At 43.9% G+C, this 15,707-nt stretch overlaps 1 protein-coding gene across 12 annotated transcripts in view; it reads left to right on the forward strand.

The window, feature by feature from the left end:
- Positions 1–15,707, forward strand: part of Adarb1 (adenosine deaminase RNA specific B1) — a 122,801-nt gene that overhangs the window by 80,432 nt on the left and 26,662 nt on the right. For 8 of the 12 annotated variants that reach the window (XM_040732505.1, XM_040732508.1, XM_013113928.2 and 5 more), the window contains 5 exons: positions 1,082–2,016; positions 6,336–6,450; positions 10,116–10,284; positions 11,046–11,224; positions 12,155–12,323. In XM_040732505.1, the coding sequence (XP_040588439.1) occupies positions 1,082–2,016; positions 6,336–6,450; positions 10,116–10,284; positions 11,046–11,224; positions 12,155–12,323 (1,567 nt within the window). Of the gene's footprint in view, positions 1–1,034; positions 2,017–6,335; positions 6,451–10,115; positions 10,285–11,045; positions 11,225–12,154; positions 12,324–15,707 lie in introns of all 12 variants that reach the window. The other 4 variants (XM_040732506.1, XM_040732509.1, XM_040732501.1 and 1 more) reach the window with 2 other exon arrangements.

Below are 15,707 nucleotides of genomic sequence, written 5' to 3' on the forward strand. Positions count from 1 at the left end.
TGTTCTGTTTTTAGAAAGCTTAATAAACCTAAAAGGAGAACTGGACACTTTGAAAAAATGGTTTTTTTTCTTTTTGCTTGGTGGAAGGTTGAGATAAGGTCATGGCTGTGTGTAGCGTAGTTTGTCCTCTTAACTCTCAACTCCCCTATGAGTCATAGAATAACAGGTATGCACCAGCATGCCTGACATTTATTTCCCATTTAAATAGCAAAATCATCTTTTATTTTGCCATGTAAAGTACATTTAGAAGGTATTATCGCCAGGGTATTCTGGAAACCGACTAGCTGGTTCTGAAAGGCAGGTTTGCTGGCATGTTTAGGGAGCACAGCTTGCCTGCTGCTCCCGTTCTGTGTCTCGTTCTTACATATTTTCCTAGCATAAAACTTACGAAAGATTCCGAAGCAAATAGTGGTGAAATACGATGAAAAATCTTAAATGTATCCATTATCCTTCAAAGATAAATTCTATAAAGTCATAATATTTTACCTTATTATACAAGCAGTTTTCTATGATCAATTCATAAACTAAACCAAATAATCACATGTTGATTAGATGTTTGGAACCTCAAGAGCCAAATAAGTTGTGAAGACATTTCTAAATGGCACCTCCTCTCCTGAGAAGTGCTGCAGTTAAGGTCAGTATTCTTGGAAAGGAGTAACATGCTAAGATAAATGCCTGTGTGCTGGTGCATTCAGAGGCCACTTCATGAGCCTTAGTGTGAGTCTTCGTGAATAAACTTAACGTCTAACATCTTGGTAAGCTATAAAGATGTAGGATGTCTTTGGTAGAGAAAATAAGCTAAAAATTTTATCTTTTAATGCTGAAGAAATTGATAAACTAACTAGAAGAGGCAATAGGTATTAGTTTAAAAAACAAAAACAAAAACTCAAAAGTGCATTCCAGCCCCAAACAGTTAGGGCTTTGGTCAATGTGTAGTTCCTCGCATTGCATTGAGGAAGGAAATACACACACACACACACATCACTTACCCAGCTACAAAGAGATAAAGGAATCTATAAATTTTGCATTTACAAGATCCTGCAACGAAGGCGTTGTAAGTTACTCTTTCTGGGCACCACAGGTTCCAGCAGCACTGATGTTAAGGAAAACCGCAATCTGGACAACATGCCCCCCAAGGACAGCAGCACACCTGGGCCTGGCGAGGGTATCCCGCTCTCCAACGGGGGTGGTGGTAGCACCAGCAGGAAGCGGCCCCTGGAGGAGGGCAGCAATGGCCACTCCAAGTACCGCCTGAAGAAGCGAAGGAAAACACCAGGGCCTGTTCTGCCCAAGAACGCCCTGATGCAGCTGAACGAGATCAAACCTGGCTTACAGTACATGCTGCTATCCCAGACAGGGCCCGTGCATGCACCTCTGTTTGTCATGTCTGTGGAGGTGAATGGGCAGATCTTTGAGGGCTCTGGTCCTACAAAGAAAAAGGCAAAACTCCATGCTGCTGAGAAGGCCCTGAGGTCTTTTGTCCAGTTTCCTAATGCCTCTGAGGCCCATCTGGCCATGGGAAGGACCCTGTCTGTGAACACTGACTTCACGTCTGACCAAGCCGACTTCCCTGACACACTCTTCAACGGCTTCGAGACTCCAGACAAGTCAGACCCACCCTTCTACGTAGGCTCCAATGGAGATGACTCCTTCAGCTCGAGTGGAGACGTTAGCCTGTCAGCCTCCCCAGTACCTGCCAGCCTCACCCAGCCTCCTCTGCCCATCCCACCACCATTCCCACCCCCAAGTGGGAAGAATCCTGTGATGATCTTGAATGAACTGCGCCCAGGGCTGAAGTATGACTTCCTCTCTGAGAGCGGGGAGAGCCATGCCAAGAGCTTTGTCATGTCCGTGGTGGTAGATGGCCAGTTCTTTGAGGGCTCAGGGAGAAACAAGAAGCTCGCCAAGGCCCGGGCTGCACAGTCTGCCTTGGCTACTGTCTTCAATTTGCACTTGGACCAAACACCGTCTCGTCAGCCTGTTCTCAGTGAGGGTCTTCAGTTGCACTTGCCACAGGTGAGGAAAAATGTGTGTTTGCAAATGAGTGGCCATTTCCCTTGATGGCGTTTTAAGCAGCCTTTAGCTCTCACTATTTCTTTTGACTCATGTTCTTAAGTCTTCAGCAGGAGCAGTTGCTGGTAAGTCTGACTGTGGAGTGACTTTGCCTCAGTTCCCATGGTTACTTGGTCATTGAGAATCTGATTTAATCTCCTCTGACTTATGCTCACTAGCTAGGGTAATGACAGTGAGGAGCAGGGATACCTCAGGGCCCTCACCAGGACAACCACAACTGCCTTTCCATTTAATTTTGTCCCAAAGGAACCCTCATCCCATAGCAGTCCTTTACAGGGAATGGGGCAGGGAGCCCAAATGATGGAATTTTGGCCTTAGTTCAGTGGAGCATCCCTTGAGACTTTGCACAGAAAAATCATGCCCAGAATAAGGGCTGATGTCCAGTCTGCAGTCGAAGGCCCCTGAGCAATAGCCACAGAGCAATAAGGAACATATGTGGTAGGGCAGGGAGTGTGGCAAGAAGGAACCCTTTCGTAAACACTCTAGAAAGTGCCAGTTGCTGGGAATCTCTATATGCCACATTTTCTATGTGACATCTGTGTGGACTTCTCCCTGCTCTAGCTGAATGTGGACAGCCACTCAAGTTTGCAATCCTCACAGAAAACTCACAGTGAAAAGGAAATGTTAGGGTAGCGCAAGAGGAAAAAGGAAAAAGAGACCTTCAGTCCTAATCAATTCCCAGATCATTGGCTGTGTCTGGGGTCTTGGAATCCCAGATTTATTTCACTGATCTGCTTTTTAGTCTTCTATCTTAATTCCTTTTTGTCAAAATTCTCCTTAGTGTGGAAGGAATTGGCCAGAATTGGCGAATTAACAGTTTTAATTTACTTTTTTTTTTAAGGAAAGATCTCAATATATAGCCCTGTCTGGCCTGGAACTTGCTATGTAGACCAGGCTGACCTTGAACTCACCAAGATTTATCTGCCTCTGCATCTTGAGTGCTGGGATTAAACCCAAATGTTGATTTTAATGGAAGACCTGCTCTGCTTTGCCTAAAGCAACCAAGTACAGCTCAGCCTAGAGGAACGGACTTGGTGTTTTTCTGACTTTCTGTGACATGTACTTGCTTCCCAATTAGTCCCTTGTTAACATCCCTCCACGAATAACCAGCTAGTCTATTGGTTATTTTACAAACTATGGCACTAGATCCCAAGTGGCTTTTATTTCCAGGCTTAGATTTGCTAAAATATTTTGACCTGAGTTCAACATATCATCTGGTGTGATTTGTCTTCCCTTACTATTGACAGTAGTAGCAAAGCCACTGAAACTATTTTACACACCATGGATCCTGTAGAGGACTAGCAGATAAATGGTCTAGGGAAGGTGTCCTCAGCCCTTCTTTCTTTTTTTTTTTTTTTGTTTTGTTTATTTTGAGACAGGGTTTCTTTATGTTGCTAGCCTCAAACTTACACAGAGATCTGCCTGCCTCTGGAAGTGCTGAGATTAAAGGGGTGCATCCCATCATGCATCTAGCCCCGCCTTCTTGAGTGACTGCCTCAATGGCTTTGAATGGAAAGGACTGATCTCCTGACCTGGGGAGGCAAGTGGCATTTGTGAGAATCTATTCATGTTGAAGTAGGCTGGGCCCCTCTAATTTGGAGCCAGTTAGAGTCTGGGAACAACAGAGCTATATCCTCATATCTCTGTTCAGTAGCACAACCAGTACTGACCCTTTTAAGTTCCCCAGGGTAGCTCACAAAGACTGAAGACAGTAAGATCTTCAGGACCAATCTCAGTGGTTATATGCAGGGGTCCAGGTTGGGGAGATTCAGAACCTGCATTCCAGGATGGATATAAATTCTTGCTTTTTCCCCAAAGTATCTCTTAAAGGGCTTGGGCCAAGCATCCCTGTTCTGAGAACTATCTCCCTTCCTGATACTCCCGGGGTGGGGTGGGTTATAAAGTCAGACAGTGTTGGCCACACCACACCTGTGGCACTCTGCTGTAGCAGGCTTGCCAGTGTGGTGTTGCCAAGAATCAGCTGTATAGCAGGTCCTCACCCTGTGTGTGTCATTGAGGGTGAGTTGTTGGGATGTAGGGTTCTTTTTGGTGTTTTTGTTTTGTTTTGGTTTTGGTTTTGGCAGGATCTTCCTGTGTAGCTCTGGCTGTCCTGGAACTCACTATAGAGACCAGCCTGGGTGTGAACTCACAGAGATTCACCTGCCTTTGCCTCCCGAGTGTTGGGATTAAAGGAATAAGCCACTACACTTACCTGCTTTGGGGATCTTTATACTTTTGCTGTATTTAGCCCCAACCACACAGGGTAAGGTTCATAAGGCTTTTTCAGAGAGTCAGTTGCCTGTGTCTCACAGTATACATTCTGTAGGCACTTGGCTCAGCTATCCAGATCACACTTCTGCAGAAAAGTCACTTGGAGCTGTGCCTGCCCTTATATGACTTTTAAAACGTACATTTGAAAAGTTCATTCTTTCACAATGTCATATATAATTCTCTGGTCATCTCCTCCTTCCCAGTGTATCTCTCTCATCCCTCCCCACTCCCATAGAACTCTTTCCCAACAAGCCCCTATCTTGATTAGGGTTTCTGTTGCTGTGAAGAGACGCCACCATCATGGTAATTCTTATAAAGGAAAACATTTAATTGAGGTGGTGACTTTTACAGTTTCAGAACTTTAGTCCATTATCATCACAGGGGGAGCATGGCAATGTGCAGGCCGACATGGTGCTGGCTAGATCTTGATATGTAGGCACCAGGAAATGGTCTGTCTTCAGTGGGTGTAGCTTGAGCAAAGGAGACCTCAAAGCCCAACCCATAGTGACTCACTTCCTCTGACAAAGCCATACCTACTCCAACAAGGCCACATCTCCTAATAGTGCCAACTCCTTTTGGGGGGCATTTTCTTTCAAACCACCACACCCCCCTCCTACTTTCAAGCCTTTTTCCTTTTGTGTGTGACCCACTGTATCTAATTAGGGTTGCTTGCGTAAGTATGGATAAAGGGTTATTTACTTGAGCAAGGGCAATTTACCAGTAGCTACACCACTGAGGAAAATGATTCCCTCTCTCCCAGTCACCATTAACTTCCTATAATTCTTTAGGGAGGGCTGGAGCCTCAGAGCCTCTCCCTCGCTCAATATTATGGTTATAATCTAGAATTACCTGGGAAGGCAGTCTTAATGAAGGATTGTCTATATTAGGATGACCTGGGGCATTGGGGGTGGGGAGTATCTTGATTATATTAACTAATTGGGGGAGAAGACCCACCCAATGTGGGTAGCACCTTCCCTTAGCAGGGAGCCCTAGATTGTCTAAGAACAGAAAAAAGAACTGTGCACTAGAGTGCATGAATTAACTCATTGTTCTCTGCTCTTGACTGTGGATATAAGGTGAACAGTTCTCTCAAGCTCCTGCTGCTATGACTTCCCTGTCTTAATGGACCGTAACCTTTGAGCTAAATAAGCACTTTCTCCCTTTAGCTGCATTTGCTAGGGTATTTTATCACAGCAAGAAAAGCAACTAATGCATCCATCCTTCCATCCATCCATCCACAATAGAACGTTGATAGAGCCCAGCCTTATTTAGGCCCCATACAAGTGACCACTAACACTCTTCCTAAGGCAAGGGAGTGTTTGCACGTGCCATGTCATGTCTAGAAGACAGTGTTTCTCAGCAATTCTCCACATCATCCATCTCCTGCATCTTTTTCTATCCTTTTTCTACAGTGTTCCCTTAGCCCTGCAGGGGATAATATAGATGTCCTGTTTAGGGCTGAGCACTCAACAGTCACTGATTGCCGTCACTTTTACCTATAACCAGTCTCTACACTCAGTGATGCAGACTGCACAAAGCCATGCTCCCCTCAGACTAAGAGCAGCACTGGTCTTTTGAGTAAAAACCACAAATACTTACAGGGCAGTTTGACAGCATGTCCATATAGCAAAATGTCAATGGTAGCTTCCTCCCTAAGGCCATAAGCTCCCCAGGTTTACAGGGCCAGGCATGAATTTCCCCAACAGAGTCATGCCACAGATGCACTAGTGTACCCCTGCTGCCAGGCAGCTAGTATTATAGCACACAGGATTCATGGCTAGGTAAAACCACTCATAGCTTTTCTCCCTGCACCCTCCCCACCGCCATGTGTGCACACATTTGTTTTCTGGTGCGTCTGTGTGGGTTTTCTAGAGTAGAAGTGACACTGTAAGACTCTTCCCTGAAGTAGACAGCGTATGCTGACACTGAGAGAGACTGGTTCCACCACAGATAGTCCCTGGCCCTAAGCTTGGTCTCTGTTCTTCCCCCAGGTATTGGCAGATGCTGTCTCACGCCTGGTCCTGGGTAAGTTCAGTGACCTGACAGACAACTTTTCCTCCCCCCACGCACGAAGGAAAGTGCTTTCTGGAGTAGTGATGACCACAGGTAAGCATCTGGCACTGTGTGCAGCCTGTCTGCTTTCTGGTTTGAAAAAGCGTAAACGTTCTCAGTCTTGTGACACCAACAGAGTGTGCCTTTTATTCTTTCTGTCTTCGTGCAGCTGCCATATACAAGTGTAATAATTGTCTGCAGAAGCCTTTTTTCCTCCTTAGGGCTGAGAACATAGCTTAGTGGGTGAAGCACATGTTCAATACCCAGCAACTCTTTTCCTCCGAAACAGCCAACTTTTTTGTTTTTTGTTTTGTTTTTCAAGACAGGGGTTCTCTGTGTAGCAGCTCTGGCTGTCCTGGAACTCACTCTGTAGATCAGACTGGTCTCAAACTCACTGAGATCCACCTGCCTCTGCCTCCCAAATGCTGGGATTAAATGTGTATGCCACCACCACCTGGTAAAATATTCAACTTTTAAAAGATGTATTGTGTGTGTTTTATGTATATAAGTGTACCACAGTGCCCTCAGGGGTCTGAAGAGTGCATCAGATTTTCTAGAACTGGAGTTACAGATATTTTTAGATGCCATATAGGTGCTGGGGACTAAACCTGGATCCTTTGTAAAAACAAAAACAAAAAAACAAGTGCTCTTAATTGCTGAGCCATCTCTTTAATCCCCAAAATGTTCAACTTTTTAACCTGCCTTTTCCTCTGGAGAGAGCATACTAATTACCACATGTCATCACTGTGACCCAACATGCTCTGGAAGCACATATTACTGACTCTGGCTTCTGTTGAAGCGTGGACCCTTTCTGCTTTGTTAGTGTCACTACTGCCACATCAGAGTGACTTGACCTGGGGGAACTTTTGTGAAGTCAGAAAATTCTTGGGAAGTTGGTAAAGCACACCTCAGAGGTATATGGATGAGGGCATTTTCAGAGTTACAAGGATGAAAGACTTCCCTAGGTGTGTCTGGCAGCATCCCATAGTCCAGTAGTTTCAGAAAGAACTTAAAAATTGGGATAGGGAAAGCCCATTAATCTAAGCATGTTCATTTTCATTCACTGTCTTTCTGTCTCTCCGCCTCTTTCTCTGTTTTTCTCTTCCTCAACTCTCCCTTTCCCTCACTCCCCCCACATATTCATACTCATAAACACACCCCTTTTCTGGTCATCATCATATGAAACTGCTCTGCTACACGCTCACCACCAAACCACAGAAACTCAGCCAAAATAAAAAATTTCCCTCCTTTAGTTTTCTTAGGAATTTGTCACCCCAGTGACAAATATGACATAAAATTGGTACCATCTGTGATACCAAGTGAGATTGTTGCTGTGACTGACAAATTATGTGGATCAGAAAAGTCTTTTGGAAGTGACTTATGGGAGGAGTTTTAGAAAAGTTTGCAGATGTGAGCCAAAGAAGCCCTAGAATGTATAAGCTCAGCTTAAAGGGTGATTCTGTGGAGCTCAGAAGACCAGGGCTACTAAGAATGCAGACAGATACAATCTTCCAGATGGGAACCTGGAGTGTTCCGGGAACTGGACTCTAGGCCATTTGTGTTACAATGTGGCAAAGAGCTCATCCACCCTTTGCCAGATGCCCCTGTTCTTCCCACTTGGTATAGGAAGTTTATTGCCATTGTGTGTCAGGAATATGTAAAATGTGCTTTAACTTTTATGGGGCTCACAGCTAAGATTTTGTGTTGAGTCTCAGTAGACTTTGGGTTTGAACAGTGTTGGGACTTTAGAGATTATAACAATCTTAGAGGTACTAGATGCATTTCCATTAACGTATTTTTAGAGACCAAGGATGAAATCTTTTAAGATGCTCGATTGTCAGGTTGACAAGGGGTGAATTTAGGATGGCTAATCTTGATTGTCAACTTGATTGACCTGAGAAATGCTTAGGTATGTCTGTGAGGGCATTTCCAGAGGGGACTAAGCCTGAATGCGGATGGCACTATCCTGTAGGTGAGAGGCCTGGATGGATAGAAAGGGAAAGAGGAGAAGGCCCATGAGTACAGGCATTCTCTCTGCTTCTAACACCATGAGTTAAGCCATTCTGTTCCACTTTGTCATGATGAACTGAAACATCTATTGTGAGTCAAAATTAATATTCCCCCTTTAAGTTGTTCTCTCAAGAATTCTGTTACAGAAAACAGAAAAGGCTAACGATGCCAATCACATCAATGACTAGCCTTTTGTATGTTTTTTCCCCCAAGACAGTTTCTGTGTAGCCTGGCTGGCCTCGAACTCACAGAGATCCACCTGCCTCTGCCTCCCAAGTGCTGGGATTAAAGGCCTGTGCCACCAGCACCTGGCAGCCTTTCATATGTTTTTATGACCATTTTCTCATAGCCAAAATGTGTGTCTAGAACCGGTGAAATGGAACTGGGCACATAGGTTTTGTGCTCCCAATGGTTGAATGGCCTCAGGCAGGTTATTAACACCACCCTCCTACTCCCCACCCCCCCACCCCCTCACCCCTGTGAGCTGCAGTTCTTTTCTTCAGAATGGAAACAAAAGCTTCATGGAGGCCATCTTGAGGATATGGGGTGAAGATGATTCACTAACACTCCTGGCACAGTGACTCCCATGTAGCCTGTGCCTTACAGTTCTTCCTGGGGCTATGATCAAATACCCCCGATAAATGCAACCTAGGTGGGATTATTTCAGCTCATGTTGGAGAAGTCCATCATGGTGGGGAAGTCACTGGGCAGGGGCTTGAGGAAGCTGATCACATTGCATCTGCAGTCAAGACATCGAGAAGATGAATGTTTTGCTCAGCTCCATTTTCTCCCTTTTATGCAGTCTGGGAACCACCCCCCCCCTCCAGCTCAGAGAATGGTGCTGCCTATGGTGGGTGGGTCTTCCCATCTCAATCTAATCAAGAAAATCTGTACTAGGTGTGCCCAAAGGCCAACCTGGTCTAGATAAGCCTTTACAGGGGTGCTCAGAGACACATCTCCTGGGTTATTTCTAAAGTCTGTCAAGTTGACAGTTAACACTAACCCTACAATATGTAGCACTCGTCTGTTTCAGTCACCACGTCTGCTCTAAGACCTTACTCGGGATTGGGTTGCTGATGCCGTTGGATCTGTTGTTTGTTTTCTGTTGTCATTCTAGGGATGTATCCCAGGACCTCACCCATGCCAGGTATATGTTCTACCACTGAGACACATCCCCTTCCCTATTCAGGTTTTTGTTGCATGTCTGGGTCAGTGGTCTTTCTCACAGGATTTAATCATGATTTTCCCTCTCAAGGAGGTCACGTTGTGTATGGTTTCACTCTCGGTGTGGTTCAGTGTGAAAGATTACTAATGAAAACGTGGAAGCTGATTCTGTTTTCTTTCTTGGTACTCTTGAGCCTGTGAGTCATTCCTCCTAGCTTCTTTAATGTTTCACTCTAGAGGCTGTTGCCAGGCACTGTGTACAGTGCTTCTTACCTGTAGTCAAACACACATGCAGGCAGTGGAAGTGACCACATGAAGTTTGGGTGCAGACTGCAGGTGGGGAAGGTGACCTCCTGGAAATGGGACTGCACAAAGCCTCAGTCAGAGGCTATTTGAGGTACAGGTCTCTCGGGTAGGAATCAGGAGGCACGAAGACATGTGAAAACAAGCTCAAGGGTTTGCCTGAGCCTGAGTGGTCCAGTTGCTGAGAGCACATGTCGAACAGGCCAGTGTCCTTAGTTGCCAGTTACTCTCCTGTCTTTCAGGTACAGACGTCAAAGACGCCAAGGTGATAAGTGTTTCAACAGGGACGAAATGTATCAACGGTGAATACATGAGTGACCGTGGCCTTGCACTAAACGACTGTCATGCAGAGATAATCTCCCGAAGGTCCCTGCTCAGGTTTCTTTACGCACAGCTTGAGCTTTATTTAAAGTAAGTCTAGGAATGAACAAGTGAAGGAAGCTATTTTAAAAATACTTTATATCAGAAAGCATTGCATAGCCTTGATTGTTTGTGTGAGCACTAACTGTGTGAGGAGTAAATACCAAGGCTGAGCCTTGCTCTCCTGTGATGCTGTCTGAGCAGGTCCCACTCTCTCATGATGCTCAGTTGTGAACTAGAGTAAACTAACTCATAAACACACACACACACTTACATGAGACACGCATACAGAAACATAGCATACTCAGAAATTTCAAGTCCATGTTTAAGATGGTGGTTTTTGTCTCGTGCATTGTGAGTATAAACATGCCTTCAGAAACTGCCTGGTAAAGAAGGTCATTTTCATTGCAGTCACTGGGCATGGTCATAACTGTCCTTGCACCTGACTGCTCTTCTTGACAATGCCATTTCTCCTATGTGGTCCTTCTACCTTGCAGTCTCACTGAGAGTCGTCACTCTCAGTGATGACATAGTGATCACTGAATGGATCTGGTCTAGGGGTTACTATAAACATGTATAACAACGATTTTAGACAGACATAGTGCTACACAACTGTAAATCCTAGCAGTCGGGAAACTGAGGCAGCAGAATCCCAGGTTTGAGGCCAACCTGGTATGCACAGCAAGGTACTGTTTCCAGAACACCCCCCTCCCCCACTGAAAGCAGTGACCTCTGAAGTCCTTCTGGACCACTGTAGACCCCGTTGGCCGCACATACCTTTAATTGTCACTCTCATAACTTTTCCCTTGCAGTAACAAGGAAGACCAGAAAAAGTCCATCTTTCAAAAGTCAGAACGGGGTGGGTTCCGGCTGAAGGATACTGTACAGTTCCACCTGTACATCAGCACCTCACCCTGTGGAGACGCCAGAATATTCTCTCCCCATGAGCCAGTGCTAGAGGGTATGACGCCAGAAACTCACCAGCTGACAGGTTTTTAAGAAAACATAATATAATGTAGTGTTAGAACACATCCACATCAACTTCTTTTTATTTTCTTTTAATTTCAGCCTTAGGTGTAGATTTGATAAGAGTACAGATTCTTTGTTCCAAATTAATCATTTAGTTAGTAAATTATAATGAATGAAAAATGCTAATTCTAAAAGAAAGGTGCTAGTTTTGATTAAGTAATTAGAGTGGAGTGAAGGCATTTCCACCCTTAAGCAATCCCCGTATTTCCAGTGAGTGCTGACTGAAGCATGAGGCTGTGCTGCAGAGGCAGGTGGACTAGGCAATGGAGACCCCTGGTGTTGTCTGTTGCATGCTCTGGAGGCCAGCCTTGGACTGTGGTTTTATAACAGTTGGTGTGTACATTCCTACTCTCGTGTCTAAAACCATGCATTGCAAATGAATTTTCTTGGTGTTGAAAACAATAATACTATAAATAATTACTACTTTTAAAAATTAATAAAAAGGTCACCAAAATTCATATAACTCACTGCTAATCACTGGAAATATCTTTACATATACCCATGGATTGATTTCTGTGTTTGTCTGTATTCATTTTTGAAATGATAAAAATACTAAAGTTAATATATAACAAGCACCTAAGTATCTATCACTCAGAATTAGCAAATCTTAGCATTTTTTTCCATTTGTTTCCACTTGTTAATGATAGAAATCATCTCAGCCAAAATGTAAACCACCTTTTTCCATGCTCATAAATTTAGTCTGTATTGTCTTTTCAATTCGGATTTTACATATTTACTGGAATGTATTTGGAACAATTTACTTTTGTATGGATTGAATAAATGTTTGCATAAATAACCCATAAATTATACTTTAAATTTTAGTGCATTATATATGCTTTTCAATACGTTATCTTTTATTACATGTGAGTTTTGAACCCTCTCTTTCTTGTAGAACCAGCTGATAGACATCCGAATCGCAAAGCAAGGGGACAGCTACGGACAAAAATAGAATCTGGTGAAGGGACAATCCCTGTGCGCTCAAATGCCAGTATCCAAACCTGGGACGGGGTGCTCCAGGGGGAACGACTGCTCACCATGTCCTGCAGCGACAAGATAGCACGGTAAGGCCACAAGGGCCTGCCCCTCGTCATGCATGTGTGATTCTTAATAAGCCTTTCCTGACTCACTGTTTTCAAAATCATTTGTATTTTAGCCCCGTTCCCTGCACAGGCTCCTTTCTCACAGGTGCTTTCAAGGTTACCTAGAGGGGACAGGGGAGACCATGGCACACGACACTCCTGTTTTCCCACACTGCTTGCTTCAGAACATTCATCTTGCCTTGTATTTATTATGTCTTTTTCAATGCAGGTATCAGGGTTAAGCAGATTGTGTTGGGCGTTCTACAGGCTATGATATTTTACACAGTTCCCTCCCAGAGGAAAACATACAAGCATTTCCTTGTCAGCAGGAAACACAGTGTCCATGGTCGCTGTGCCCATAAGTTAACACTGTGATTGATCTTTATCAACTAGAACAATGTGAGCCATCCCAGGCCCAGGCTAGTGCTCTGTGAACATGCTGCTCTAGTTACCTGCTGCGTGCCTGGGAAGCAGCTTCTCTCGGGAGCTTAGATCCAGGTCAGATTTTAGAAATCCATTTCTTCAGATGCCAGTACAAGTTCCAGTGGCTATTCTGTTTTTATGTCTCAGCTAATGTATTTCAGCAGGTGATAGAAGCATTCAGATGTTCAGGTGCATATAAAATTAAACCTCTCGCTATAGAACATGCCCCTGTGGTGCCAGGGTAAGCAGTTCTGGACTAGCCACCCAGAAGGTTTAGAGTTGACATGGACATAGTGCGCGTGTGTCTTTTTCTCCCCTTTACATCAGACGGGTCAAGCTTAGTGGGGCACATCTTGCAGTGCGGCATGAAACCTGGTCATTACTTATGAACCATCATCTTTTCAACTGCTGTGAGCACTTTGTATTGATTTTCTCCAAAATGGGTGTCATAGGGGAGCTGTAAGACTCAGAGCTGGATTAATCATACATAAGCCTTGGACCATTCTCCCCGAGTGCTGGTGCAGGTTAAGTAACTTTTAGCCAAAGGAAAAAAATAAAAGAAAAAGATCCAGAGAACTGGGAGTGTTTGAGATTTTGGAGGCTTTGAGTTTGGAAATATTTCTGTAGACTCTACCAATTGAGCATTCCTAACTGAAAATCTAAAACCCAGATGCTCCAAACTCTGCAAGGCTTTAGTGGTACACTACCTGTGCCTGCTGTAGTGGATTTGCTCGCTCTTGTTTTTAATTCCTTTGTTTATTATGTTTATACATTGTTCTGCCTGCATGTGTTCCTATGGGCCAGAAGAAGGCACCAGATCTCATTACAGATGGCAGTGAGCCACCATGTGGGTGCTGAGAATTGAACTCAGGACCTGTGGAAGAACAGCCAATGCTCTTAACCTCTAAGCCATCTCTTCAGCCCATGTGTTTGCTCTTGTCTTTCCAGTCTGCCTTCCCAGTGCTTCCCCCTCCCCCACCCCCACCCGTGTGTGTGTGTGTGTGTGTGTGTGTGTGTGTGTGTGTGTGTGTGTGTGTGTGTGTGTGTGTGTACCACGTGCATGCCTTCTGCCTACAGAGGCCAGAAGGGGGTGTTAGAGTTACATGTGGTTGTGAGCCACCATGTGAGTACTGGGACCTGAACCTGGGGTCCACTACTGAGCCATCTCTCCAGTCCTGCCCTTTTCTTCTTGATTTTGGAGAGATCCTCTCATGATTGGTATTACTGTCATCTTTAAATCTTTGAGGCAATTCAGCATCTTCTCTGGATCCTTGCCATTGAATGGCCTTGTCACCTTCTGGAGATCATGACCAAATATGTGAGGGCTTATCTGTGGACAGCCCCTTCTATTCTGTTGCACTGTATGCTTGTATGTCAGTATCACAGTGTTGTGATTACTATCACATTTGTACCATTTTGAAATCAGAAAATAGGACCCTTCAACCTTCTTTTTATTTTCCTAAATTGTTTTGCATCCCATTGCTTTTCTGTGTTTTGTTTTTGTTTTCATTCATGTAAGTTCCTTTGCAACTTTGGTTTGTTGACTGCAGAGCATGATATTTGGTTTCTATATATCTGATTTTTCAATTTTCATTTTTCATATTGGTCTATAGTTTTACTCTACTGTGGGTAGAAAGATACTTGTGTGGTGTGTAGTTTTATTTCTCCCTGATTTATTCCCTTCCCACCTTTCTTCTAAAATACCCTCACAGGAGTCTTATTTCTTTTTGTATATTTTCTATAGAACTTCCTTTGTGGCTGTTATTCGCTTTTTAGATTTTGTTTAATTCTTTCCAAGTGTGTGGTGGGGGGCTGTGTGGTGTGTGTGAAGGCCAGAGGTGTTAAATACCACTGGAGCTGGAGTTACAGGCAATTGTGAACCTCCTAATGTGGATGCTGGGAACCATACTCAGGTTCTCTGGAAGAACCTCCTCTTAAACACTGAGTCATCTCTCCATTCCTTGTAGTTACAATTCTGACTACATAAAACATCTTAAAATTATAGCATTCTATTTAAGCTGATAATAATGTAACTTCAAATACATATGAAAATTTCTTTCTACCTCCACTCCCTCATACTTTGTCCGTATCACAGATTATGCCTTTGTATATTTATAGCCACTTACATGGATCTGTAGTCATAACTTATTTAAATTCAGTTCATCAAAATTACAAGCCAGGTATGGTAGTGCATATCCAATCCCAGCTCTCAGAAGGCTAAAGTGGGAGGGTCCTGTGTTCAAAGCCAGCTAAACTGCATAGTGGGACCCTGTCTTTAAAAAAACAATTATAATTATTTTTAAAGATTTATTTCTATTTATGAGTATGTGTGTGTATCTATATGAGTGGATGCCAGAGATGTGAGGGTGACTGTGGAAGGCATTGGTTCTCTTGGAGCTGGAGTTACAGGAGGATGTGAGCCACCTGATCTGAGTGCGAGTTGCTGAAGGAACTCAATCCTCTGAGCAGGTGTTCTTCACTGCTGAGCTCTCTCTCCAGCCCCTGGTGTAACTATATTTGTCCATGTGGTCACCTTTGCAGGAGAGCCTCGTGTTTTTATTCAGCCTTCCATTTCTGTCTACTGTTTTAAGGCTTCAGTTTGAAGGATTGACTGCTGTCTGTGTCTCTGTTTCTTCTAAGGTCTAATAGTGATGAACTCTGCCCACTGGTATCGGTGGTCCCTGAGAGTCATCATTCCCCTTCATTTAAGAAGGACACTTTGAGATACATCTTCCCACTCCTTTCTGGTTCATAATGTTTTTACTAAGAAACTGGTAAACTCTCTTTATAGTAGCACTGACTTTTCACTGATGTTTCTTAAGTTTCTTTGTCTTGACTTAGTCTGATTGAAATGTACCCACTGTAGTTTTACTTGTATTCATGCTCATTTAAGTTCTTTGCCCTTGAATCTGTGTGGCCTTTTTCTTTCCTTGGGATTTCAGG

This window comes from Mesocricetus auratus, unplaced genomic scaffold (assembly GCF_017639785.1).
Source record: "Mesocricetus auratus isolate SY011 unplaced genomic scaffold, BCM_Maur_2.0 Super-Scaffold_100027, whole genome shotgun sequence".
NCBI lineage: Eukaryota > Metazoa > Chordata > Mammalia > Rodentia > Cricetidae > Mesocricetus > Mesocricetus auratus.